The following is a 27,324-nucleotide window of genomic DNA, read 5'->3' as shown; positions in this document are numbered from 1 at the left end:
ATATGGGCAACTGCCAGACAAACTGTCTGGTTATTAATATCTTCACCTGTTCTCATCCTGTACCACAGACTGGGGTATTTACCCATATTGGTCAAGCAGACATCAGCACTTTTAAAATAACCTCTTTGTATGTCCTTCCAATGTTTTCTGTCTATCTCTCCAACCTGCCTTCCAGTTGTCATTTGTCCATCTCTCTGGTAGTCTGTCTCTCTCAGATGAATCGCATGGCTTTGAAATAAATTTCACAGATTATATTAGCACAAAATAACCTTCTTGCTACACTAACAAAAGCAATTGCCAAGAAACAGAAGAAGGCAAAAACTGCAGTCAGAGGTAAACAGAACAGAATGGAAAGAAAGGTTTTGAAACCTGGGATGGAGTTCATATTGCGATGCCATCTTAGGTGAGGATGCAGGCAGGAAGTTGTTTATGTGACTGGCAATGGCGCCGTTACTAGCAAGTGCACAACGTGGCATTGAGATGATTAAATAAAATCGAAACGTTCACTGTGAAGCCATTGTAACAGCGATAAAAATATGTCTCATGTATATATCATGTCAGGTCAGGTTGGGGAGCATGCACTGGTACAGAGTGTTGCCCCACCCACTACAAGACGAAACAGCTTGGGGTCCCAGTTGGCATCCCCCCCGGACAGACACGCGGTCCAGTCCCACCCTCTGATAATGACCATCTACCTGCCACAGCCAGGTGTTACGTGTGCGTCCCCTTGGCCTGGTCCAGCCACTCGGGTCCTCAACAACGAGGATCCTCATAGAATCGTGCCACATGGACGTAGTGCCGTAACTAACGCTCCCTCACAATGCAGGTAATGTGCCTCATTCGGGACCTTATGAGCAACCATTAATTCGACACAAAGTCAAACCAACGGTACCCAAGGATCCTCCAGAGAGACACAGTACCAAAGGAGTCCAGTCTTCATCTCAGGTCACTGGATAGCGTCCATGTCTCACAACCATAGAGCAAGACAGGAAGCACCAGGACTCTAAAGACTTGGACCTTTGTCCTTTTGCAAAGATAGTGGGAGCGCCACACACCCCTTTCCAGCGACCTCATGACCCCTCCATGCTCTACCAATCTGTCTGCTGACCTCATGTATATATGCCCTCCATAATGTTTAGGACACAGACACATTGTTTCCTTAATCTGTGTCACTGCTCCACAATTTAAAATGACCAAACAATTTAGAGGTTAAGTGGCCATTGAAGACTTTCTTTTCATACAATTTGCATACATTTCTGTCACAGCATGTAGAAATGACAACATTTTATATATATATATATATGTATATATATATGTATATATATATATATATATATGTATATATATATATGTGTGTGTGTGCATATATATACATACATAAAAATATATATATTTGGATATATTTTAGTTTTGCGCAGTGCTTGCAAGTGGTGACTCAATGGATTCTTGCTAATCTTCTATTACTGTATATAATAAAACACCATGGTCTGTATCTGTCTATAAAGCAATCTGATTGGTCAGTTTGGCTTTGGTGACGTAATTGAAAGAGAAACAGCAAGTGTGAGATACACATGGAGGAGTAAAGGTATAGGAGGCACACTGAGAGAGTTGCCTTCTAGGATGGGAAGTAGAAAATAAGACAGTGGGTAAGAAAGGTGCCTTAAATCTGAGAATCAGACTTTATGGGAATGTGTTCAACATGGAGCTCCGGTGAAGAGAGGTTCAGACACCCGCGGATATTGAGAAGAGGTGCACATAGGACAAGAAATAGCAAGTCGTTTTTAAATGTATTCTATTACCTATATTCGACAAGTAGCACGGCTTATTTCATAATGTAATTTCTACAGCACAAATTAGTAAAAATCAAGAAAATTTGTATGCTGATACAGATTATTGTCACCTTTCTAAATATCATTCTAGGTGTCACTTTTGAATAAGTATATAAAAATAAACCATATACATAACTTATTAGCTTTATTAACTTTATTAACTGAAAAGAATGGCACAGTGCACTTAGGTATAATCTTGTTAAGTGCTAAAATAGCCCGCCTTGCATAGTCACATCTGTAAACCTAATTTTGCTCACCCTTGTCTGTGTGTGTGTATATATATCTACAGTATATATATATATATATATATATATATATATATATATATATATATATATATATATATATATATATATATATATATATATATATATATATATATATATATATATATATATATACACACACACACACACAGTAGGTACTTTGCAAGGTCCTTGCAGATCCTCTCTAGTTCTGCCAGTTTGGATGGTACACATTGGTGGACGGCCATTTTTAGGTCTCTCCAGAGATGCTCAATTGGGTTTAAGTCAGGGCTCTGGCTGGGTCATTCAAGAACAGTCACAGAGTTGTTGTTAAGCCACTCCTTCATTATTTTAGCTGTGTGCTTAGGGTCAGTGTCTTGTTGGAAGGTAAACCTTCGGCCCAGTCTGAGGTCCTTAGCACTCTGGAGAAGGTTTTTGTCCAGGATATCCGTGTACTTGGCCGCATTCATCTTTCCCTCGATTACACCCCCACAGCATGATGCTGCCACCGCCATGCTTCACTGTGGGGACTGTATTGGACAAGTGATGAGCAGCGCCTGGTTGTCTCCACACATACCGCTTAGAATTAAGGCCAAAAAGTTCTATCTTGGAGTTTGCTAAAAGACACCTGAAGGACTCTGAGATGGTGAGAAATAAGATTCTCTGCTCTGATGAGACCAAGATAGAGCTGCCCACTGTGGTATTCTCTGGCAAATGGCAATTGACCTGCATAGTGATGGGCTGTGAGCACAGGTCCTACTAGAGGAAGTCGGACCCTCATGACTCCCTTATGGAGTCTATTTGTGACAGTTTGGTCAGAAATATGCACACCAGTAACCAGCTTGAGGTCATTTTGTAGGACTCTGACAGCTCTCCTCCTGTTACTCTTCGCACAAAGGTGCAAATACCAGTCCAGCTTCTGGGTTGATGCTCTTCTATGTCTAGCTCTCCTTATGTGACGGCCCATCTCCTGGTATCTCCTCCACACTCTTGAAACTGTGCTGAGAGACACAACAAACCTTCTTGTGACGTCACGTATGGATGTGCCATTCTGGAGGAGCTTGACTACTTGTGCAACCTGAATCTGCTGCAGGTACCACCTCATGGTACCAGAAGTGACAAGGACACCAGCAAAATGCAAAGCTATAGAAGAATCAGTCTAGAAGGATTAGGAGGGAGCAACGGTGTGTGGCCACCATTCCCTTTTTAGAGGGTGTTTTGCTGTTGGCTCTCCAGGTCACCTGTTATCACTTTCATTTGCACCAAAGCAGGTGAAGTTGATTCACAATCGCTTCTTCTTCCTAAATGGACAAATTGATATCCCTGGAGCTTCATTGACTTGGTGTTAGACTGGGATGAGTAAGTGTTCCCCTCATTTTTTGAGCACGGTATCTCGTGACCACCATGACGTGACGGGTGAAATGACACGTGCAACCATCCAGCGCCATCATGATCAGACATACAGAATGGCCATTACCTGCAAATCTAGCTCTATAATTTGGTGGCAAACAGGCAATGAGTAGGGAAGCAAAATGACACCTTTTGTTGGCTAACTGAACCGATTACAATGTGCAAGCTTTCGAGACAACTGAGGCCCCTTCTTCAGGCTGGCTGTAAATTACAACAATACATCTCACCTGAAGAAGGGGCTACTTGACTTGTCATTGTATCCATAATCGCTAACACTGTAGAACACCCTACTTCTAGTGGCAAACAAGCAAAATGATGATGCAATAATAAAATTATAAAGAAAGGGTAAAAATAAATAAAGATGAAACCAGAATGAAATAAAACAAGTTCAATTAAAACTGTGTCACTGATCCGGAAGTACAAGGATTAAGTCAGTGATGTCAAACTCCAGTCTTGGAGGGTCGCAGTGGCCGTAGGTTTTCATTCTAACCCTCTTCTTAATTAGTGAGCAGTTTTTGCTGCTAATTAAATTCTTTTGCTTTAGTCATAATTAACTTGACTCTGGCCCCTTAGTTGTCTCTTTTTCCTTAATTAGCAGCCAAACAATAATGAGAAACAAAACGAGCCGTCACATGACCAGCTATCCGGTGCCCATCACACAATATCTGAACATAAAGAAAGGTGAAGGTCTAGGTGAGGTTGATCTCTCAGGTCACCCAAACATTTTGACATTGGTGTTCTTAGAAAAAACAGAAAATCAACATTTTTGGAAATATCTGCTATAGGAGAATGAGAGCAGCAACAGGCCTTGGAATTAAATAACGAGCTTAATGAAGAACAAGAATCGGCTTCTCATTAAGAAACTGGTGGAAGTGAAATTGGCCGGAGTTTGAAGTTTCAGTTTAACTGGTCATCTGTTGGCTCGTTTCACGTCTCATTTCTGTTTGGCTGTCATTTAATGAAGAAAAGAATAAATTCAGAGGACCGAATCCTTAAAAACAGGGCTATTAAAATGCAGGGAAAAGAAGTTAATTAGCAGTGAAAACTGGTCACTGATTAGGAAAAGGGTTAGAAAGAAAAGCTGCAGCCACTGCGGCCCTCCAGGCCTGGAGTTTGACACCCCTGGATTAAGTGAATGTTTTTCCAGCAGGATGCTCTTTAATTGATTACTTTCTTCAGTAAATTATCTGTGTGCTTCAGAACCCTGAAAGTCCGTGAACTCTGTCACTCATAACCTCAGTGTCCTCTTGTCACAGGTAAACAGAGCGTCAAGATCTTTGATGGCAACGACGCAGTGAAGCGCAACCAGTATCGGCTCATATCAGTTCCACGGATTTCCAAAAACGAAGATGTTGTGGTGAGCTTTCTTGTGTTTTAAATCTGCTAACTGAAATTGTCTTCTTCTAGAGGGTAACATTAATTTGTCTTTATTAATATTAGAAAAGTTTCTGCTGTTGCACAACTTCTGAGTTCTGGGTTCAGGTTCTGGCCTGGTCACTGTTGTGGTTTATAAATACACCCATAACATATAAAATGATGAGCTGTCAAGTCACGTGAATTTAAATATTCAGCAAAACTTAAGCCTTGTTTGTTCTTACCACGTGAAGTTTGCATGCAGACCTCATCGCAGAGGGCTCTTGCTTATACCAATCCTGTTCTATGCTGTACAGCGGGCCAGATCAGGTCTGACGCTAATCACTGCTGACTTTTTCTTAAACGGGCCTTACGAATCACTTCCCTGGTTACCCATGTCCTTGACCACACTTACAAATGGTATTTGTAATTAACGTTTTGATATTAAATATAAGAGTTTAAACTACAAAATACAACAATGACGCACTGAATGCGCAATTTCCAAACTCCATGAATAACACATACGACAGCAGCAGTCCAACACATAAATCCCGATGATCTTTGCGGTCAATCCCAAAAACAGTTTGAATCCATTCAGAAGATGGGGTAGCTTTCCAGATAAAAAACACATCTGCCACACCACAACAGGCGTTCCTCTCCAGGTAACTAGTAATTTCCTTGCCGTTAACGTTTCTCTCTTCTCATGCTTGCTGTCTTTGAACGTCCCTCCTTGTGTGTGACTCCCTGTCCCTTTTTTCTAACTTTCTGCCCTTACAATTGGCCAGTCCACAGTACCTCTTTCCTCTTAATGGTGTAGTTGTGACGTGCTTTAGAGCACATCAGCACAGTCACACAAACAGGCGAATAATAAGGGGAGACGACAACGCTTAGGTGACTCCCGCTACACGCCGTTAGCGGCCTAAATGCCTGTATACTTGTGGAGGCCCATTTGATTGGTGCATCAATAATCCCCTAGTCAGTAGGTGACAGTATTTGAGCAGTGTCACATACCTAATAATTGTTTTGCTTACATTATTGTTCAGTGAGAGATGTCAACGGTAGCAGGCAGGTAGCACAGATTGGGTCCTGACAGTGCCTGTTACTGCTGGCTTTATGGAAAAAAGAAGATTGAGTGTCAGACCTATTAGCTAAAATCCGTGAAGAGAGGGCAGGTGTTGTATGTGATGAAGAGGTGCACTTCAAATTTTACATAATCTGTTTGTCACATCATCTTCAACCTTTTGTTCACTTACCACATCTGCCACCAGACTCTCTTCAAAATCTGCCATTTTTGGATACACGATGCCACGTCTCCTTTACTGCATAGTCAGGAAAAATGTAGTGTCAGGCAGTAACCCAGCAAGATGGAGGCAGCACATCACCTGTACAACTGGGAATATTTCATTCGCTGTCATAGATGATGTTGGCTGGCACACCCAATGAGTGTGGCGTTCAGTCTCTTTAGGTTACATTTTTGCGTATGACTTTATGAGTCTTATACTTCTCCTCCTTACTGGATCTTCTCTTCATTAGGCTTTCATAAGTATTTGATGATTTTTTAAAACTCGGCATGTTGAAGGTGAACACCCCTAGCTCCTCTCTGTCCAGTGTCAGTTTGACAGGTCGTATCCGCACATGGTCACAAAGTACATGTGCACTTAGATAACCAATGGTTTGAGAGCTTTTTTTTTTTTATACACGTGGAATGACCAGAAAATGGACCGTATTACCTTTTAACATCTGACCTTTCATCTTGCTAGACTGCCCGTTTTACTCTGTGGTATGTTATATTTTTGCTAATTTAGCCTTCTGTCCGCTGTCTGTACTAACACTTCATCTTTTATGTGGGTCAAAGGAAAGGAACTTACAGTTTTAACATAAAGAAATATTGTCTATAAACTTTCTTAACACCTTAAACCACAAGAATACAGTATCCCCCAAATGCCATATTGTCACTTCTTTGTTTCGATCATTTTCTGATTATTCATTCTGACCTTTTGCCCTGATCTTCTCCTTTTTATTAGCCTCCATGCCTGATGGTGTGATGTGTCTACGGAGCGCTTACTACCTTGTCTGACCCATCTCTTGTTTCTCTTGAGCAGGAGGCGGCTCTGAGGGCTTACTTCATTCCCGATGATCCTCATGACTACGAGCTGCAGGTGTATAGTCAGCAAGTTCTAGTCAGCGAAGATATCATCAACCGAAACGGGTCCATGGAGAACACAAAGTCTCAGTCTGTGTTTCGGGAGAGCATTCCAGAAGCCTGGGTACTCCGAGCCAAGCCCAAGGACTGTGAAGTACTCAAGATTTTTGCTGGCTGGCTAAAGTAAGTTGAAGATGGTTGTTTGGATTACGTGGATTGTAAGAGACAGGAAAATATGTGCATTCTGCCATGATCAGGGCCTTGTAGCCTTTTTTCTGTAGTAGACGCCATTTTGTGTAACCGTCACCAGGGTCATATCCTGTGTTTCTAGGGGTGTGGTCTCCAGGGTCGTGACCTGGGGTCAAGTTCATCAGCAAGATGGGATAAAGGGTCAGCGGTTGCATTAGGCTTTACCGGATCTGCAAATAAATCCTTTAAAACTCTACTAGCAATTATCTCTTTGTTACTGATTTTCATTTTTAACTTCTTGCCTGAATTTTGTCTCTGATTCTTGCCTCTCTTTTTGGTTTTGGGTCACTTCCTTTTTGTTTTATTTGTTTTGTTTTGCCATTTGCACGTGTCTCCCGTTTCGAATCAAAAACTGAGTTATCTGTTTCCTGCTGAATCAGAACACATGCATCCTTTTGTTAATAAAATGATATTCCATTTGGATAGCACTTCTTTGCCCACCGTCAGCTGCTAGAAAGTTAGAGTGTGTGCTGTTTGTGGTCACTTCTTTGGAGTGACACACATGAGACTACGGTGGGCAGTAGAGAGGATTACTGCCTTAAAACTCCGCTCATTTCAGTTCCGTTTATTTTTACTGTACTCATTTGAGGTCATAATGAATTGTTTTCATTTGTTCTTGAACTCCTTATTGCTGTTACATTTACTTTTAATCATCTCACGGTTTCGTTTGCTGTTAGCCGCTGTCATATTGTGAGGCGACTACATGGGCACCACCATTTTGCTTGAAGTGGCGACCCCCACTGCTACACATTATGATAACCAAGTTGTTGTCTGGTTACTTCCTAAATAGGTCAAAACTTATTTTTGGGAGGGAGTGAAAGTAAGAATAGAGCTTAAAATGAAAGAGTATCATGGAGAATATGTAGTTAGAAGCGTTTAGCTAAAACAGCTAGATTGCCACCTTTGTGACCAGTGCTGACAGGACAGGCCCCACCACCTGCAACTCTGAATAGGTGTTAGCGGGTTAAATAATATATTTTTTTGTTTTTAAAATCAACTTTATTGTGGTCAGTAATAGAAAAAATATCAACATATCAATATATACAGTTAATAATAATGGCCAATTTCAGAAGAAATAAACAGCTAATAGATACATCAGTCCACCACTACTCCCCCATTACATTTCTCCTACTCACATTAATACAAAATATTTTTTTTTCCAAGAAATGAGCAGTTAATTATTACATTACTCCATCAATACACCCCCAAAACACTCCTCCTACTCCACACAAGTTCTTAATTAGCTTATGGTAGGTAATTCAAGTTCCAGTCTACTTTTAATAAGAACTTTGAACAATAGCAGTGCGTCGGTCGCCATGTTTAATAATAATCATTTTAATAATAGATAAGGTGACTCAATAGTGCAGACTGATTGGTCGTTCAGGTTCTTATGTCAATGTCCCCCTCCCCATGTTAGTTTTCCCTAAACACCATTTGTAGCGCCAAGAAGCCTCTCTTCCTGTGCTTTGTCCCCTATTGGCTTCCTGATGGCACCAGTCTTGGATTGTCTCCTCTCTCAGAGCTGAGCATGGGAAAGGCGCTATATAAATTAACCAGTAACGGCGCACTGCACAATAACGTGCATTTGACTTGATCATTCCTAGTTTTCATCCTCTTTCTCTGTATGATTAACATTCGTTTGCTCAGAGGTTGATGCCCTTGCTGTTTCCTGAGCAGCTCTTCTTTTCTCTGCCCTAGCGGCCCGCTTCTTCTCTTCTTCTGTCGGCATCTTTTTTCGTTAAAATTAATTAAGTAAGTGTTTGTGTTGCAATTACAAGTACGGTTTCTTTAATTTTTCACTTAATCTGGCACTGAAGTCTTCAATCTGCCTCAAGAATGATTTAAGATATGAAGAGGTAGGGGAAGTGACGACCAAGGTGGTAGGGAATGAGAACGGCGCCCATACACGTGCTGCCCTGCTGGCTGCTGCCGAGTGTTGATTCTACAATAAAATAAAATTAAAATAAAAAGAGGAATAACCTTGGAGGTCACTCATCACCCCGAAAGCAGATAGTAGACATCATGTAGTATATGTGTAGCAAATTTCAGGTCAATAGGTCAAACGGTTTGTGGGCTACAGGTGATTTAAAATCCTGGACAGACAATCAAACAGCCACAGTAGCGTATTATATATAATAATTGTATTCTTATTTATTATTAAATCGCACCCACTAGTCACTTTTGAATATCAGTGGCTGATGGGACTGCTGTACCCTTGCAGCCAGAAATCCTTGATTTTGTATCTGTTACTACTAGACGGGCATCCACATCCTCACTTCTCCTGAACGTGGCAGAACAGGAAGCTGAGTTTGATTGATTGAGCTGTAAGGGAGGAGAGGAGGAATCTACTTGATGATTTTTGGTTGAATGTGGGCAATTCCTAATACTCCTCAGACTATGCTAGTCATACAGATAGTGGGGAGATTTCCCACAAAAATGCAGGTGCTAATTGAAGGAATGGAGCATGTTTGCTCAACGTAGATACAGTATGTACCCTGCCACCCGTTCCTGTTATGAATGTATGAGACATCACATGTTGATTTTCTTTTTTTATATTTAATTTTTATCTCTGCTTTTCTATAGGTGCTGCCATATTGGGGGGAGAGGGGGGGCAGATGTGCACCACCAGAGTCTGGTGTAATGACTCGCAGTATGATTAAATTTTTGCTCCTTAAATTTACAACCACTAGTTTTCATTTTGCTTTTCACTTTCGTATTAACATTTCTGATAACTGCCTGAAAAGTCATCAAAAGAAGATTTTCATTTTTCTTCCCATTGTAAAGTGAGTCACACTGCCATTTTAGAGTCTCTTTGGGTGCATAACAGGTTACTAATAGGCTGTGCCTGGCTGTTAAGGACCACTTTCCAAGATGCACCACAATTCGAGTTATGAAGAATTGCTTATAAATATTACTTGCCTAAAAGTTGCAGAGTAGCCTTTTGTCCAAGGTTGTGGATTCACACTGTGAACCAGTGTTGGTTTAGTGAATTTTTTCTTTCTCAGATAAGCAGCAGAAAATAGATGGATGGAGGTTTTGATTTTCTGGTATTGACTCCTAGCTTTCTGTGTCTCAAATTCGATTCTCAGTCTCAGTGCTTTGGTGTCAGATGAATTGTGTACTTTGTCATTTTTTAGCCAGGATTCCGCCCCTAGCTGGGATTCAAAATCTTGTTCCTTGTCTTTTTTGTTCATGTTTATGTCAGATTAACTGTTAGTTGGTTATTATCAGCTTTGTTGTCTATGCTTGTGTTATTTTCCATGTGTTTTGTGGGTGGTCCCCCTATGAGGCGGCCAGTCACTGCCAGGAACAGCACTCCATCCTATAAATCCAAAGAGTCTTCATCAATTCCTGGTGGTTCATTTTGAACGTGATGTGTATATTGTGTTTCATTGATCTATTGAACCTTATTGCTTTATTTCCGGATCACTGTATTGAGACTGCCTGTATTGGATTACTTTTGTATTTTTGGGCAGTTCTTCTTTTCTTATGGTCCACAGAGCTTAACTGTATTGAAGAACAATTAGTGAAGAATACATCTTTTTTTATAAAGATTCTTCAAGGAACTTTTGTGTCTATTAGAGGATTTTATTATTTTTTTTCTTTTTCTTAGGCTGGGAGTAGCATACATTTCCATCTCCATCTCGAAGAGCAGCACAGTAGAATCTGTGATTAAAGAGGTCCTCCTGCAGCTTGGACGTCAGGTACCATAAATTAATTGTATTTGTATAAGGGAAGGCCTGTCCTGTCAACAGCGTATACACTTGGGTGGGGATGACCCATCATGGCACTAAAGTGGAGTTCTGCTGCTGTGTTAACTCAAGTCTGGCTGTTCATCCTACAGGACGAGGACCCCCAAGGGTTTCAACTGGTTGAAGTATACATGGGAAGTAAGCAAGGTAAGAACTTAGGTTTCTTCTTCAGAGGTCATGAGTCACATGGTTGAAAACTGACTGGAGATTTCTGGGATATGTGGATATTCCTTTAGCTCAGCAAGTATACTGACTGAATGGTGCAGCAGAAGTTTGAAGTAAGAAGGAATCAGAAGATCGTAATTGTAATAACAAACTGAGGTCACACCTGAGAGGACAAGAATCAAATAAGGCAAAATCACAGAACAAGAAATGTAGGGAGAGAATCAATAACCAGAATATTTTACATAACCAAAAACACAAGATGTGAATCAAAGATGAAGAGCAGAAAATAATTCTTAACAATAATAACATGAGGGTTTTATGTTTTGATTTATCCATACATTTGGATAGTCTATAAGTGAATAACGCTAACCCTCACTGTCATCCTAGCTAACAGTAGCCTGGAAAAACAATGGTGGCGCCAATAATAAAACCAAAATGGTGCCTTGGGAGGATGTATTTTAAAAATAACGTGTTCAAAAACATCCTGAATTTAAAAAAAAAAGGTCTAATCGTTAAATTCCTAAAACTCTAAAACCTCCAAAATAATATCTACATTATGTTTCGAGTCCATGGAACAGGTTATTATAATATTAAAAAACAGTCCCAGTCATGACATCAAGTTTGCCTTTCCAGTGCACGTCTGGCTGTTCAGTTCAAACTTAATGACTTTGAGCCTAGAATGAGACCAACCGGTGGCTTGAGCCTGTTACGTTGGTGTTAGCAGTGGGATATTCTTTTATTGTGAGTGACAGATCTTAGTGGCAGTGTCAGAATAGTTTTCCAAGGGTGCAGGATTCTATCTATCTATCTATCTATCTATCTATCTATCTATCTATCTATCTATCTATCTATCTATCTATCTATCTATCTATCTATCTATCTATCTATCTATCTATCTATCTATCTATCTATCTATCTATCTATCTATCTATCTATCTATCTATCTATCTATCTATCTATCTATCTATCTATCTATCTAGTCTGCGTTTTCATGGTGAATATGTACCCAGTAGCGTATCTCTAAAACGGCTTTGTTTGTTGGTATGGACTAGCATGCTGTCTCCTTTACGCTTTGTGCTTTATGCTGATGGGGTGGCCTCCATCCCTTGTAGCTCTAAGAGGGTTTAAATGTGCTTTAATAATGCATATATGGATGAAGGGACAGATTTACCTTGAAAGGCACTATATCCAACAAATTACATTTTTGGTATCTTGCCTTGTCGCCTTTTATTAAAACTTACAATTTTCATCAGTTTAGTGGACAATGGTGAGATGTCTCCTGCCTTGTTCTAATCCTTAAATTCTTGTTTGTCTCCTTGTGTGTCTGTCTGGTTTGCCAACAGTCCAGCGACAAACGCTGACCAATCAAGAACTACTACTGGAAAAACTTCAGGAAATAAGAAAGGTATGGCTGTCTGTAGCGCATTGTGTGTGGTGCTGTAGCCTTCGTCCATGGCCACCACTGTTTATTCTGTTTAAGTGGAGTTATCAGACACTTTGTAATTGCAGATTATAAAGCGGCTTTTCCCCATAGGCTGACGTTTTTGGTTTGATAAACTAGCCTTTTTTTTTTTTTACAAATCATGGCAGATTGGCCAAATTTTTCATATGTCATTGACTAACCTGGGAGGACAGGTTTTAGCTCACTTTCCATTTTGCCTCTGATTTCCCCCCAACTACTAAAAGTCAGTGCCAACTCCATGAGAAACCTTTATAAAATTGTCCTTCCATCGACTGGTGTGGACAGATACAGCATGGTCCCAACTTGCCTTCAAATGTACCTGACCATTTCAGGTCTTTCCTGTACCACTAGGGGATGGTCATGTTCAACTGCATAACACCGTAGGGTATGAAGACAAAGAGAGAGTGTGGTTTATAAACCAGTTATGGGTGGATGTGAGAATTGGCATTGGGGGCTTTATTGTACAGAACAGTATTGGAAAGTTCGGTCTCTTTAAAAATTCTTGTGCCTTCCTACGTTCTATTTTTATTTTTACATTTATTTGCTTAGCAGACACTTATCCAAAGCGACTTACAACACAGATAAACACAATCGAGTAACGTTAGGCTGAGGGCCTGTTTGTTCAGCAAGTGTAGTAGGACAGGTAACAAAAGTTGATTGCCACAAGTGAAAAGATGTAATATCTAATAAATTTACAATTTAAATTAACAATCGATAAAGTAATTAAATTTAATGTAACAACAAATTAAAGCTTTTTGCTTTGCGCCCTCCCCCACCGTAACCTGTCATCTATGGGAGAGGAGCGGAAGCTTTAGATTTGTCAAAAACCTCACAAGACACACCACCTAGCAATACACGCAGTGGTCCTAACAATGACGGCTCAAAATTACAGTATTTGAGGGATCCTCTAGAGCGCCTCTTTCTCTTGCACGATCTGGCTCCAAAACAAATCAACACATCGTCATCTCATAACAGATTCAAGTTTTGATATTTTTTACATCCAGCAGTTTTATCTCTAGACTGTCCTCTTGAAACTGTGACACACAGACACACACACAGACAGACAGACACATACCCATCATCGAGATATCCCTAAAACGTTGAGATCTGTCGAAAACCGGTGAACGAAATTTTTGATGAATCTAAAGCTTTTTGCTCCTTTCCAACAGATGATAGGTTATGGTGGGGGAGGGCGCAAAGCAAAAAATAAATTCAGATGTGAGCATCAGTAGGCTTTGCATCTGAGGAACCAAGTAAACCAGACTATTCTCTTAGCATTTCAGTAATTATTTACCACTCCGATGCTGATCTTTCTGATCATTAAATAGCTCATTATGATAGCAACTGACGAGAAGAATTCCTAATTAATTACGGTATTTGAAGGTTCCTGTAGAGCGCCTCTTTCTCTTGCACGATTTGGCTCAAAAAGTAACCAGCAAGTTGTCACCTCATAACAGACTCAAGTTTCGAGTTTGGTATTTTTCCGTCCAGCAGTTTTAGCTATAGACCGTCCTCAAGAAACTGTAATACACAGACAGACAGACACCTATCCCTAAAACATCGAGATCCGTTGAAAAACGGTGATCGAAATTTTTGACAAATCTAAAGCTTTTTGCTTCTCTCCCATAGACGATAGGTTATGGTGGGGGAGGGCGCAAAGTAAGAAGAGTTTGCTCTGCCCTTTCTTATGTGATGGGGATATAAAGAGCCTTGGGAATGGCGTTAACTAAAGGAAGTTTGTTTGTGGGTCTTCCTGTTAAAGGTACCGTAAAGCTGAGATCATTCCAGTTAACCGGTATTGAAGGTTGCGGTGGCTGATAAGCCAGCATCTGCCCTTTAAATTCAGCTTTGCTCCCTGTCCTTCTAGATGTCCCTCCGTCAGATGAACCAGACCCGATTCTACATCGTGGAGAACAGAAACACCGTAGTGCAGATCTGCTTGATGGTGTGCGGACTTCCCCCTCAACTGAAAGCTGATGAATACATGGACCTGCTGCAAGACCACCTTGCCATCAAAAGTGAGTGGGAACAATCCAAGGTAGCCTTTGATTAAGCAGAATATTTTTCAGTGTCAGAAGAGGAAAGCACCATCAGCATTCACAGAATGAAAGGAGAACAGTCATGTGTTGCTATCTTTTGATAATAGAGGGTTTTTTTTCATGTTGGCGTTGTCAAACGTTTCAGCCGTTTTCCCATAAATTGCCAGAAAAGGACGGACTGGTGATGTCACTAATCTAGCATTGTGCTGCAGGACGAATTCAAAAATCCTAAGAAACAAAGTTGTGTGGATGGGAGATGATAAACTCAGGAAGAAAATCAAAATGGAGAGCGTGTTTCCTGCCACATCCCAAAGACACGCATGTTAGGTCATTTCTGACCTCGCTCGAGTGTAACAGTGATGGCTTGACGCCCCGTCCAGTGTTGGATCTTGCATTGCGCCAAATGCTGCCCATAGAAAATATATGAATGATGGTTTTTATTATTCCCCTCAAGTTCTTTCACACAGTCGGCAAGTGTTTTTTTTATTTTTTTTTTTTAGCTTTTCCATGAAAGGTTGTCGGTTCAAGTCCCATAAATGCCAGAAGTGACTCAGTTTAGGACCTGAGCAAGGCGCTTAACCTGCAATTACTCCATCCTGGGTATGACATTAATCTACATCCAGCCCTATAAAAAGGTCCTTCAACTGGCAGGGAAAACCTGGGGGTTGGTGGCAGGATTGGCACTCCAGCCACCGTAAAAAAAAAACCTCATACTGTTCAGTGTGGTGCTGAGGTGTCACCCGCTGCACTCGGATCTCAATCTGGGTGGTGTACCGTGTGGTGGGTGCAGCAACACGCTGTAATCGTTGTATGCTCCCAACCTCCTTCTCCTCATCCTCCTCCTTTTCTTTCCTTTCCCATCGTGGTATATTGTGAATTAAGGTTAGAAGTGGTTGTTAAGAACCAGATAACCAAGGTAAATATATGAATAAATAAGGGGTTTGGTTAGTAACAGAGAGTGATGGAGATGGCCGTCTTTTGTAAAATTCTGTTTCATGTGCCTTAACACTAGAATTACCAGAGCCTACGAAAAAACTCGTAGATCCGTCCCACCTTAAATCGCTTCTTAAAACCGTTCTCACCTCTCTGCCAGCCTCCTTTGTCCTGTAAATGTGCCGATAAAAACAAACTGCAAGCAGCTGGCTATTCCATCCCCTCACCGACTCAGAACGTGCACGAACTTCTCCGAGCTCATGCCTCGATTATCTGGGAGTGAAGTGGAGTTTTAGAGTGGAAATAATAGATCGTTATTTGGAACATATGCATTTCATGTGTGTTCTGTTTCTACAGTAATCTGTGTAAACACATTGATAAAACAGAAACTTTTTCATATTTTAGTAATAAATGTTACAAAATGTAGACATAAACTATAAAATGTGTGAAGCCTGACAGCCAAAGAGCAAATAAACACTTTCATAAAAGGTTCAAGACTTTTACAACAGCTTCCATGGTGTACTGGTAAGATTTCGTTACTAAAGAGTGCAGTAGAATTGCTGTACTTCAAGATCTGATTTCGATTCCCCGCTGGGGAGAAATTTTATTTATTTTTAACCTTAGCTGTTCTGCCTGCCTGAACTCCTTGTCTATATAGTAATAACAGTAACTTAATTATTATATAGGAGCTTCCCTGTCTGCCTATCATATAGTGCCTTTCCTTCCTACCTATCTATATATTTATCCCCTTAGCTGTTTTTTATATATCTATTATACAATGCCTTCCCTGTTTATTTATATATCTAGTGCCTTCTCTGCCTGTCTGTCTGTCTGATTGCATATAGCACTGAACTTACTGCTCTGTACTATTCTGTCCTCTGCATGTCCTGGAGTACAAAAGAAACACCACCGTACAGCAACATGTGAAAACTGGCAAGATCGGGGAAAAAACCACACGGTCACTGATTACAAACCGCAAGATGAATGAAAGAGACAATATATGTAAAAACATCATCGCACTAATGCAATATTATTTGAAAACGAACAGCGTCAGATCAGGTTTGAATATGCGCCCGATCTGACGCTGTTCGTTTTCAAATAATATTGCATGTACTGTGCGTTGAAACTGCTGCACTGAATAAGCTGACTCCTTCTGTAACAGCGTCAGCGTGTATTTAAACCCGATCTGACGCTGTTCGTTTTCAAATAATATTGCATGTACTGAACTATTTTAGAATAAAAACATACATTTGATTTCAGTCAGTCTGTAAGAGCCAGTGTAAATACATGATAATTGTAAAGGTTAGCTTTGTTTTTTTAATTCAGTTCCATTCTCTCAGTCGCTTCACGATCCCCCAATCTGACAATGCTGTTTTCACATAAAGACGCGCTATAACTCAAATGTGATTTATTTGGAGACGCGCTATAGCTTGAATGTGATTTATTTGGAGACGCGCTATAGCTTGAATGTGATTTATTTGGAGACGCGCTATACTCTAATGTTATTTATATAGGGAAGAAAGTACAATGTCAGGTGCTCATTGAGTGTAATAGGAACCATAGCACAGAGAGATGTGTACACTGCAACAAGTACACATGTCGTGAATGTAGGAAGGGTGTGTGGGAATTGTTAATATTTGAATGTGATGATTTTATATAGCACGGATCAAAAATCAGCAGTTCTTAGCATTGCACCACGCAAGCTGTCGTATCAACCGCCTACTGTAACTTGCTTTATTTTTTCTTCACTTATAGTCTTGAATAAAAGTGCCCTTGTTTTGTTATACTTGTACACCAACATATGTTCCTGTGTTTGAGCGACACGGGCATGCTCAAAAAATAGACGTGTAATGCCACGAAAAGTGCTTTATGTGAAAACAGTATTCTCAGATGGGGGTATGGGGGTTGGGATGGGGGTTGGGAAGGATCCTGAACACGACAGAGAGAATGAAAAGTGAATAAAATAAAAAACATAACCTTTACAAGTGTCATAAATTACACCGGCTGTTACACACTGAAATCAAATGCATGTTTTTATTCTAAAATAGTAAGAATAAGAGCAGTTTACTTCTCAAAACTGAACTGTGTGGGATCGAACTAATGACCTTTTGAATACTAGTCAGCGGCTGATACCATTACGCTACCATGGCAGTTGTAGTAAGTATGTGTCAATGTGGCATGCTAAGGTGCCTTTTTTCTGCAGTTATATTTTTGAATAAAAGCATACTTGTTCTATTATATTTGTACCTTTTGTGGAAGTGTTTGCTATTTGGACTTCAGGCTTCATACATTATATAGTTTATGCTTACATTTTGTCATTTACTACTACAATATGAAAAACGTTTCTGTTTTAAAAATGCGTTTACACGGATTACTGTAGAAACAGAACACACGTGAAATGCGTGTATTCCAAATAATGATCTATTATTTCCACTCTAAAACTCCACTTCACTCCCAGATAATCAATCAAGGTATGAGCTGGGAGAAGTTTGTGCACGTTCTGTCGTTGGGGGGATGGAATAGCCGGCTACTTGCAGCTTTTCTTTTATCAGCCGTTTAGATTAACAAAAGACGCTGGCGGAGAGGTGAGAACGGTTTTAAGAAGCGATTTAAGGTGGGATGGACCTACGAGTTTTTTCGTAGGCTCTGGTAATTCTAGTGTTAATAAATTGAACTGGAGAAAGAACAGCAGAGAAAGTAGGAGTTAGTACGGCTTGCGGAGCTGTGATAAAAATAATAATTCAATGCATATGCAGAATATCAGAGTTACACTTAAATGAAGCTATGAGAAAGCCATGTTACAATAATGAGTTTTTAGCAGGTCTTTAAAGTGCTCCACTGTATTAGCCTGGCAAATTTCTATTGACATCCCAGCACGCTCAGGCCTTGGTGTCTGCTGCTTTGGTGTTACTAACCACACCCCTTATTTATTCATATGCTTTTGTATTTCAAGGCATCATGGGATTAAGTGTGATATGATGGTCTTGTTTTGTGTTTTCTCATTTCAGCTCATCTTGTTTCCGTCACTCATGTGTACCAGGGACAAGGTAAGTCCACAATTTAAATTTAACCTTAAAGTCCAAATCTTAATTTTCAATGTGATGGACGGTCACGGTAGCACACGGTGACTTCCCCCAACTTCCTAAGGGTATGTAGGTGAAGACTGGGACTGATTTTCTCTTTGGCATTGTGCCCTCATGGACAGGTGGACAGTCACTGACAGAGCAAAGCGTTCACTACGGGTGTCCACAAAGGCAGAAACACTCACGTGAGAAAAGGCCTGAGCATTCTGTAGTGTAGCTGACAACAACAACATTTATTTATACCTGTATAGCATGTTCAAAGTGCTTTACAAGATGAAGGAAGAAAGAAAAAATGAAAATTATAAAAAAAAATTAAAATAATTTTATAAAAATTATAAAAATAACATTAGTCAATACTAATTGACAAAAGAATAAAGTAAAGTCCAGTGGCCAGGGAGGACAGAAAAAACAAAAAAAAAAACAAAATCTGCAGGGGTTCCAAGGCCATGAGACCACCCAGCCCTCACTGGACATTCTACCTCACATCAATGATCTCAATCAGTCCTCATGGCTTTCAGGCTTCACGTTGAAGAATACGATGATGAGGGTTATGTGGACCTCTGGCCTTCAATCCATTAGTGTAGAGACTGCACGGTGCCCTGATCAGGTGGTGGTGGCGCAGATCGCAACCACAGAAAACAGGAAAAAGAACAGCAGAGAAAGTGGGAGTTAGTACGGATTGCAGAGCCGTGATAAAAATAATAACTCAATTCATATACAGAATACCAGAGTTACACTAAAATGAAGCTATGAGAAACCCATGTTACAATATTGAGTTTTTAGCAGGTTTTTAAAGTGCTCCACCGTATTAGCCTGGCAAGTTTCTATTGACATCCCAGCATGCTCAGGCCTTGGTGTCTCAGACTTTGGTAAGCCTCCATGATGTTGATACATTATAACCGGGCAGACATTGTTATTATTAGTAGAAGTATTATTGTAAAAGAAATAATGTAATAAGTAAATAAGTAAAATAAGAAATATTGTAAGTAGCATATTGTTGTTGTTATTGCTATTATGCCAGTTCAAATCCTGTTACTACCAGAAGGGATGCTACTCCGTTGGGCACTTGAGCAAGGCCTTTAACCTGAAAATGACTCCAGGGGCGGGACTGTGCAATGGCTGACCCTGCACTCTGACCCCTCCAAAGGTCATATGAAAAGGCCGTTTCCGTTTCCCCTCTGAGATTAACAAAGTATATTAAATCACATCAAATTATTGGTATTATTATTATTATTGTAGTTTTCTCTTATGTTTGTATTTTACTTCCATGTAAATGTGGAAATTTGGTGTAGGGCACAAAAATTTGCTTTAGATTTATGATGCCCTCCATCATGTTTGGGACAAAGACACAGTTTTGCTTGATTTCCCCTTTTGCTCCACAGTTGAAATTTACAAATCAAACAATTCAGCTGTGATTAAAGTATACATTGCAGACTTTCATTTAAGGGGGTTTGCATACATTTTGGTCACACAACACTTTTTCTACACAGTCCCTCCCCATTTCAGGGTGCCCGAACGTTTGGGACAATTGGTGTCACAGGATTTTGTGATTCCTCAGGTTGGTTTCATGGCTTCATAAGAAACCTCAGATTGCTTGCCCACCCCTTAAAGTCTGTAGTCTCCATTGTTCAACATGAGGACAAGAGTTGTACCAATGAAAGTCAAAGAAGCCATTAAAAACAGGACATCGGTGAAACCTTAGCATGACTTATGTGGCACTTGATGCCATAGCCCACCTGCCAAGTTGTTGTGCCTGCCTATGGTAAGGTCATCCCTGATGGAGGATCGCTGGAATCATGGGAAAGAGGGGTCCTTTCATCGGATTGGCTGGCCCAGCACTGTTTCAGCTGTGGAATGGCCAAATGGGGGAGGCAGCTTGATGGATGAGGCCTCCAGGACTCTAAACAAATCCAAATCATATTATGTGATGTCATCCACTTTTAAATTCTGCTACGTACTTCTAAAATTTTTATTTTTATGCTGCATTGAGGATTTGTTCTGTTCTGTGTATTGTATTGTATTGTAGTGACCCCCTTCTTTTTGACACCCACTGCACGCCCAACCTACCTGGAAAGGGGTCTCTCTTTAAATTGCCTTTCCCAAGGTTTCTTCCATTTTTTCCCTACTGAAGTTTTTTGGGAGTTTTTTCTTGTCTTCTTAGAGAGTCAAGACTGGGGGGCTGTCAAGAGGCAGGGTCTGTGAAAGCCCATTGCATCACTCCTTGTGTGATTTTGGGCTATACAAAAAGAAATTGTATTGTATTGTACTTAAATCATCTGTCTGGAAAATCACAAAGAAGAAGGAACACACTGGTGAGCTCAGGAATCACAAAGTGCTGTTGGGCCAAGGAAGACCTCCACTGCTGATGACAGGAGAATCCTCTCTATGGTAAAGAAAAAGCCCCCAACACCTGTCTGACAGATTAGAAACAATCATCAGGGGTCCGATGTGTGTGTGTCAGAGACGACTATCAGCAGAAGACTTCATGAGCAAAAACACAGAGGACACACTGTAAGAATGTAAAACCACAAAAACAGGAAGGCCAGATTACAGTTTGTGAAAAAGGACTTCAAAGAGCCTGCAGAAACGGTCTTATGGACAGACGAGATAAAGATGAACCCCATCAGAGTGATGACAAGAGCAAAGTGCGGAGACGAAAAGGAACTGCCCAACATCCAAAACAGACCACCTCATCTGTTAAACCTGGCGGTGCTGTGGGTGTTATGTCTTGGGCATGTATGGCTGCCACAGGTCCTGGCGCACTTCTCTTCATTGATGATGGAGCTGCTAACGGCACTCACTCAATGAATTGTGAGGTGTACAGAAACATCTGATCTGCTCAAGTTCCAGTAAAGGTTGTGACAGTAGGGGTTGCTGTTGACCCCTGAACCCACAGACAACATGTCCAGACACCAGGTAAAATATCAGAAATAATTTTAATTTCTCCAATACAGTGGAACCTCGGTTCACAACCATAATTCATTCCAAAACTCTGGTCGTAAACCGATTTGGTCGTGAACCGAAGCAATTTCCCCCATAAGATTGTATGTAAATACAATTAATCCGTTCCAGACCGTACGAACTGTATGTAAATATATTTTTTTTAAACATTTATAAGCACAAATATAGTTAATTACATCATAGAATACACATCGTAATAGTAAACTAAATGTAAAAACATTGAATAACACTGAGAAAACCTTGAACAGAGAAAACTAACATTGCAAGAGTTTGCGCTATAGCCGTACGACCCGATTGCTGTAAACACTTTTTTAATGAGTTTTAAGCACAGGGGGGAAAAAAAGGAACATTTGAACAAATCCGAATTTCATTTAAAAACCAACCATAAGCAACCAAGAAAGTAACATTGCAGTAGTTTGCGCAAATAGCCTTACAACCCGATCGCTGTAAATGCATTTTTTTAAAAATGAGTTTTAAGCACAGGGGGAAAAAATGAACATTTGAACAAATCCGTAACTTAATAAACAACCAAGAAAAGTAACATTTCAACAATTCACGCTATGAACCGAAAAATGAACATTTGAAAAATCCGTAATACAAAAACTAACCATAAACCACCAAGAAAACTAACCTTGCATGAGTTGAGCTCTGGCATGAAGTGAGGAGGAACTGGCTGGAGAGGAGGTTACAGTGCTTAGAAGCCATGGTTAACTGCAAAAGCACACAAAATACTGTAGAGCACAAAGAGTTCATAGGCAAAGCACGCACGTCTGACTGAGATCAATGAACAGGGAGAGGCTGAACACGTGCTTAAAGGCAGGATTCGGCGCGTATGAACCGGATGGGAAATGAAATAGAGCACAAAGAGTTCACAGCGAAAGCAAGCACGCACGTCTGACCGAGAACAATGCAACACGTGCGGAAATCATTGGCGCGCACAAACCGAAAGGGAAACTGGCTTGTTTGTATACCGAGTGTGTGGTTGTGAACCAAGGCCAAAGTTTGGCAAACTTTTTGGTTGTAAACCGAGATGTACGTGTAACCGAGATGTTCGTGAACCGAGGTTCCACTGTACTGTGCACAAAGCACTTCCACCTCCACGATACACAAAAATACTCAATAATAACAATAATAAATCCTCCTCTCCACCCAGCAGCTTTGTCGCACTCCCTCCCAACTCCGGCTCCGTCTGCTGGGTTTCCCCTAGTCCTTTTATAGTCCTCGACCTGGAAGTGCCTCTGTCCTTCAGTCCATGTGATTCCATAGCACTTCCGGGTCAGATGAAAACTCTTATTTTTCCATAGTACTTCCGGGCTATAATAGAAACCATCGTGCATCCCCTGGCGGCCCCCACGGTATCCAGCAGGGCTGTGAAGTAAAACTCCAATGTCCATGATGCCGGGGCATCTTCATGTTGTGGGGAGGACTCCATGTGGCGGTGTGGGGGTGTTGGCCGGAATAAACTGCCGGCCATATCTCACAAGGTATTTAAACTAATTGGATTGCACTTCATCCTACAGCAAGATAATGAGCCAAACATACTGCTTAGCAACGCAACAGTTTATCAGAGCTAACAAATGGAAAAATCTTGATGAAAATGACCAGGCCAGTCACCCGATTTCAATCCAACTGAGCAGGCCTTCCATTTGCTGATGAGAAAACCTAATGGGGGCAAGCCCTCCGTAACAAGCAGGAGCTGAAGATGGCTACATTAAAGGCTTGGCAGAGCATCACCCGAGAAGCACCTGGTGATGTCTATGAATCGCAGACTTCAAGCTGTCTTTGCATGTGAGGGACATGCGACAAAGTCCTAAATGGTGACAGTGGCTTTAATAGACCTGCCATTGCTGGGTGCCAAACATTATGGTGCCCTGAAATGGGAGAACTTGTAGAAGAAATGTTGTGTGAACTGCAGTGCATGCAAATCTCCTTAAATGAAAGTCTGCAATGTGCACTTTAGTCACATCTGAATTCTTAAATTTGTCATTTTAAACTGTGGAGCAGAGTAAAAATGTGTCTTTGTCCCAAATGTGATGGAGGGTCCTGGAAGTAGCGCGCGCGCCATCCCACCAGTTACAGATGCCTGGATGCACTCTTTTGCTTGAAGCACAGACAGCTCAAGCGTGAGGCTCAGGGTCTCACGGCAACTCCATTGCAGCAACGGACTGGCAAACATCCGTGGAAATCACATTGATGGCCTTTTATCATCTGTAGGTGCCGTGGTCCTTCAGATCTCCTGCTTTTCGGAGGCGGAGCGGATATATATGCTGGCTAAAGACACTTCAATCAATAATAAGCAGTTGTCTGCAGTCATAATTCCTGAAGTTCTGGTAAAAAAATATATATACCCTATTTATTTTTCTATTTTTTAATCACTATGAGTTTGAAAAAATGTTTGAGTAAATGAATGAATAATATTATGTCAGCAAAATATGGAGAGCATGCCCAGTTGTCTGTCTAATCAGAATAAGCAAGGAACACGGGGTGAGTTAATATTATGGAAAGCAACAGAGCAAAAGCTGCTGCCCCACAGGACCAGCCACCATCTTCGTATTCCTGATATTTTGTTGGGTTGATTCCCCACTTTCCCGTCTTCTCAAGTGCCACAGAGTACTCGGCCTCGCTGTACATTTCTCTCTGTGTCTTCAGTTATTGGTCTCACTTCACTCCCGTACTGGTCCATTGTTGACCTTCTCTCTTCCAGACTGCCATTTCACTTGCAGGTTATGTCTTTTTAACACATTTTTTGGGCTACTTTCATGCAAATCGCTAAAATGTCATCTGTCTAAGCTGCACCACTAGCTTCCACGTGCTGCCACCTACTGGCCTGGAAGCCATTTTCTGACCTCTTGCCAGACCCCGGCTCAAACAATAGATCAGTCGCTCTTGGCATTCGTCATCCTGCCTTTCTCACCAAAATGGGAAAAATCCACAATGCCTAGGGGTCCTTTGCTGCCCTCTGGTGGTGGGTGCTTTCCTAGCAGCCCCCTTAAAATTCTGTGTTACTAAGAAAACATGCAGACCTACATTTCAAAATGAAACGGCAAATAAGTTAAACGTAAGGAGCTGAATAATTTTGCCATTTTGGCAACACATTCTTTTGTTTTCACCATTAAGAAATACAGCTTCAGAGTGATCACTTTGGTGAGCCAACTAAGCAGAGCTCTTCACACAAACATTGACCTAATGATCTGAAATCAATGCTTTCATATGGTCGGAAGTTTTGAGTATTTACCGATCTTCACATTTGTGGGCATTGTTGTAAATAGGCCGTACACACGTGTGAGAGAGAGGGAGACAAAACACAAAAAGCTAAATAAAAACAGGCTCCATTTATTGTCAAAAAAAAAAAAACACAACACACAAAATATGGAGAAAATTACACAAAACAAGCAAGGCAGGAGAACCACACTAACATAGCTGCCTATCTTCACAAAGTTTACAGCAGGATACAAACTATTTTGTAATTTATAAAACCTACACCCCACCCATGACCAAGGTGAGTTAAATAAGCAACTTAAATGGGTAATCAGGGCAGGACCCAATTAAGGTGAATACCAAATCTATACTAATAAAAGGCAAAGCCCTCACTCACTCACTCACTGACTGACTGACTGACTGACTCATCACTAATTCTCCAACTTCCTGTGTAGGTAGAAGGCTGAAATTTGTCGGGCTCATTCCTTACAGCTTACTTACAAAAGTTAAGCAGGTTTCATTTCGAAATTCTACTCGTAATGGTCATAACTGGAACCTACTTACGTACATATATACCGGCCATAGCCTGCAGCTCGGTCGCCGTGTGAGGCGGAGTTGCATCCACCATCACCACGCCTCCCACGTAATTGAGTGCCTGCCCATATAAGGTAAATATTCGCAGGTGAAGGACTGTGCTTAGCATATTCATAAGTGCAGCTACTGCGGAAACAAAGCACGATGTAAACCGTAAGTTTAAATTAAGTTCATAGACAGGCTGCCGCTGGCGTTTGTCATGCCTATGACGAATACGATATTCGCGAGATACAAGTTTAATGAGAAGACGCAGGGTATAAACGAGACTTTTGATCATTTTGTAATGGAGTTAAAATTGCTGTAACGGAGTTTAAATTGCTGGTATGCCAGGTCTGAGCTACCATTAAATAAAGCAAAAGTGCGAGAGAAACTTTTAAGTGCAGGTTTTGAGCTACCATTAAATAAAGCCGAGGGCATCGCGAGATCGCACGAGATAGCACAACCACAGCTGAGAAGCTTCGACTCATGTACTCCGAGCAGCTCACGTGAACTGACTTTGCAGGACTGGGAAAGGTTAAATTAAGTTCATAGACACGCTGCTGCTAAATATTCGCAAGCAAATCCACAACTTAATACCAGGAATGCCTGTTAAATATCTTAGATTCACGAGTACCAATTTGGGTAGTGAACACTTCGATGAATGAAACCAACGGTTGACAAATACGGAATATAACTTGAACACAACACATCCTCCAAATACGAACCTGATTGAAAGAAATAATGATAATCAAATCCTTGATGACAGCAACACTCATAACAGTCACAAAACAATTACATTGACAATCATACGTTATTTTTAAAATGTTTCCTTTTCTTTTTCATAACTTCTTTAACACACTACTTCTCCGCTGTGAAGTGCGGGTATTTTGCTAGTTAGAATATAAAAACCAAAAGTCTAGAGTAGGTTGTAACAGCATTCATTTTCTCATGTTCTCGATCATGCGTTCTGTATCCTGGACTTTGTCCTGCTTATGCATGAGCCAATGTGTTTGCCTGCTTGTTTGTATTCTTAATGTTTCTTGTTCTGCATCATTTAAACGATTTGCTTGCTGCTCAGCAGATGTCACTGTTCTTATTCTTCTCCCTGCCATTATGGTGAACACTTTGGCATAAACATATAATCACAGGTCACTTTGCCGGCCAATATGCACAATTAATAAAGTTCGATGATCAATAAATACAATAAATTCAAAAACAGGAGTCTGTTTTTACAAGCACGTTGTTTTTAGAAAGTAAAGTGAGGAGCCTTTTGAGTTAGGGAGTGGGTTGTGTGACAAACAGTAAGACAAAACTCTCCACCCGTTGTCTACACACACACAAGACATTACACCTGATTATGAATTCTGAACACATATTTGACCGACTTCTCGATGGTTGGCACGCATTTCTCTGTCTTTCCGTAACTTGTACTTGACGCTCAGTAGATGTTGCTGCTCTTCTTCTTTTTATTAATGCATTCTTCATCACATAATCGGCTTTTGTGGTTTGCTTGACACTCAGCAGATGCTGTTGCTCTTCTTTTTACGTTTGCCATGTCACATGGTTTTGCGATCAGTTTGTCATAATAAACACATCAAAACAGGCCATGCTCAGCAGGTTGCCTAGGTCTACATTTTTTTTTTGAATTTCCGCAACATATCAGTTCATAACTTTTTCAAATAAGACCAAGATAAAGTTTTTAGCCCCAGTAGTTTGAGAGACATTGGTTGACTGACCATAGAATTTTATATATGGATTCCACTTCCCTTGAAGTATGCACAACTCATGGCTGCCTTTGCCCACCCACAATGGCATATAGAGCATGGATTTGTGTTATGCACTCAAGCAGCCACCCTCTCCATTGACAGCCCCTTCCATGACTAACAGCATTCAAATGCAGTGTGTGACCGACATTAGTAAACCAGAGCA

General features: G+C 40.7%; 1 protein-coding gene across 1 annotated transcript in view; it reads left to right on the top strand.

Annotated features, from left to right (window-relative positions):
* LOC120532339 (diacylglycerol kinase theta) overlaps positions 1 to 27,324 on the top strand; it is a 280,803-nt gene that overhangs the window by 220,534 nt on the left and 32,945 nt on the right. The window contains exons 8-15 of the mRNA XM_039758242.1: positions 4,741 to 4,841; positions 6,940 to 7,163; positions 10,843 to 10,933; positions 11,074 to 11,128; positions 12,490 to 12,551; positions 14,476 to 14,626; positions 18,589 to 18,627; positions 23,839 to 23,954. Of these exons, the coding sequence (XP_039614176.1) occupies positions 4,741 to 4,841; positions 6,940 to 7,163; positions 10,843 to 10,933; positions 11,074 to 11,128; positions 12,490 to 12,551; positions 14,476 to 14,626; positions 18,589 to 18,627; positions 23,839 to 23,954 (839 nt within the window). The remainder of the gene's footprint in view (positions 1 to 4,740; positions 4,842 to 6,939; positions 7,164 to 10,842; positions 10,934 to 11,073; positions 11,129 to 12,489; positions 12,552 to 14,475; positions 14,627 to 18,588; positions 18,628 to 23,838; positions 23,955 to 27,324) is intronic.

This window comes from Polypterus senegalus, chromosome 7, assembly GCF_016835505.1.
Source record: "Polypterus senegalus isolate Bchr_013 chromosome 7, ASM1683550v1, whole genome shotgun sequence".
Taxonomy (NCBI): Eukaryota; Metazoa; Chordata; class Cladistia; order Polypteriformes; family Polypteridae; genus Polypterus; species Polypterus senegalus.
This window is presented reverse-complemented; position numbering and strand designations above follow the sequence as displayed.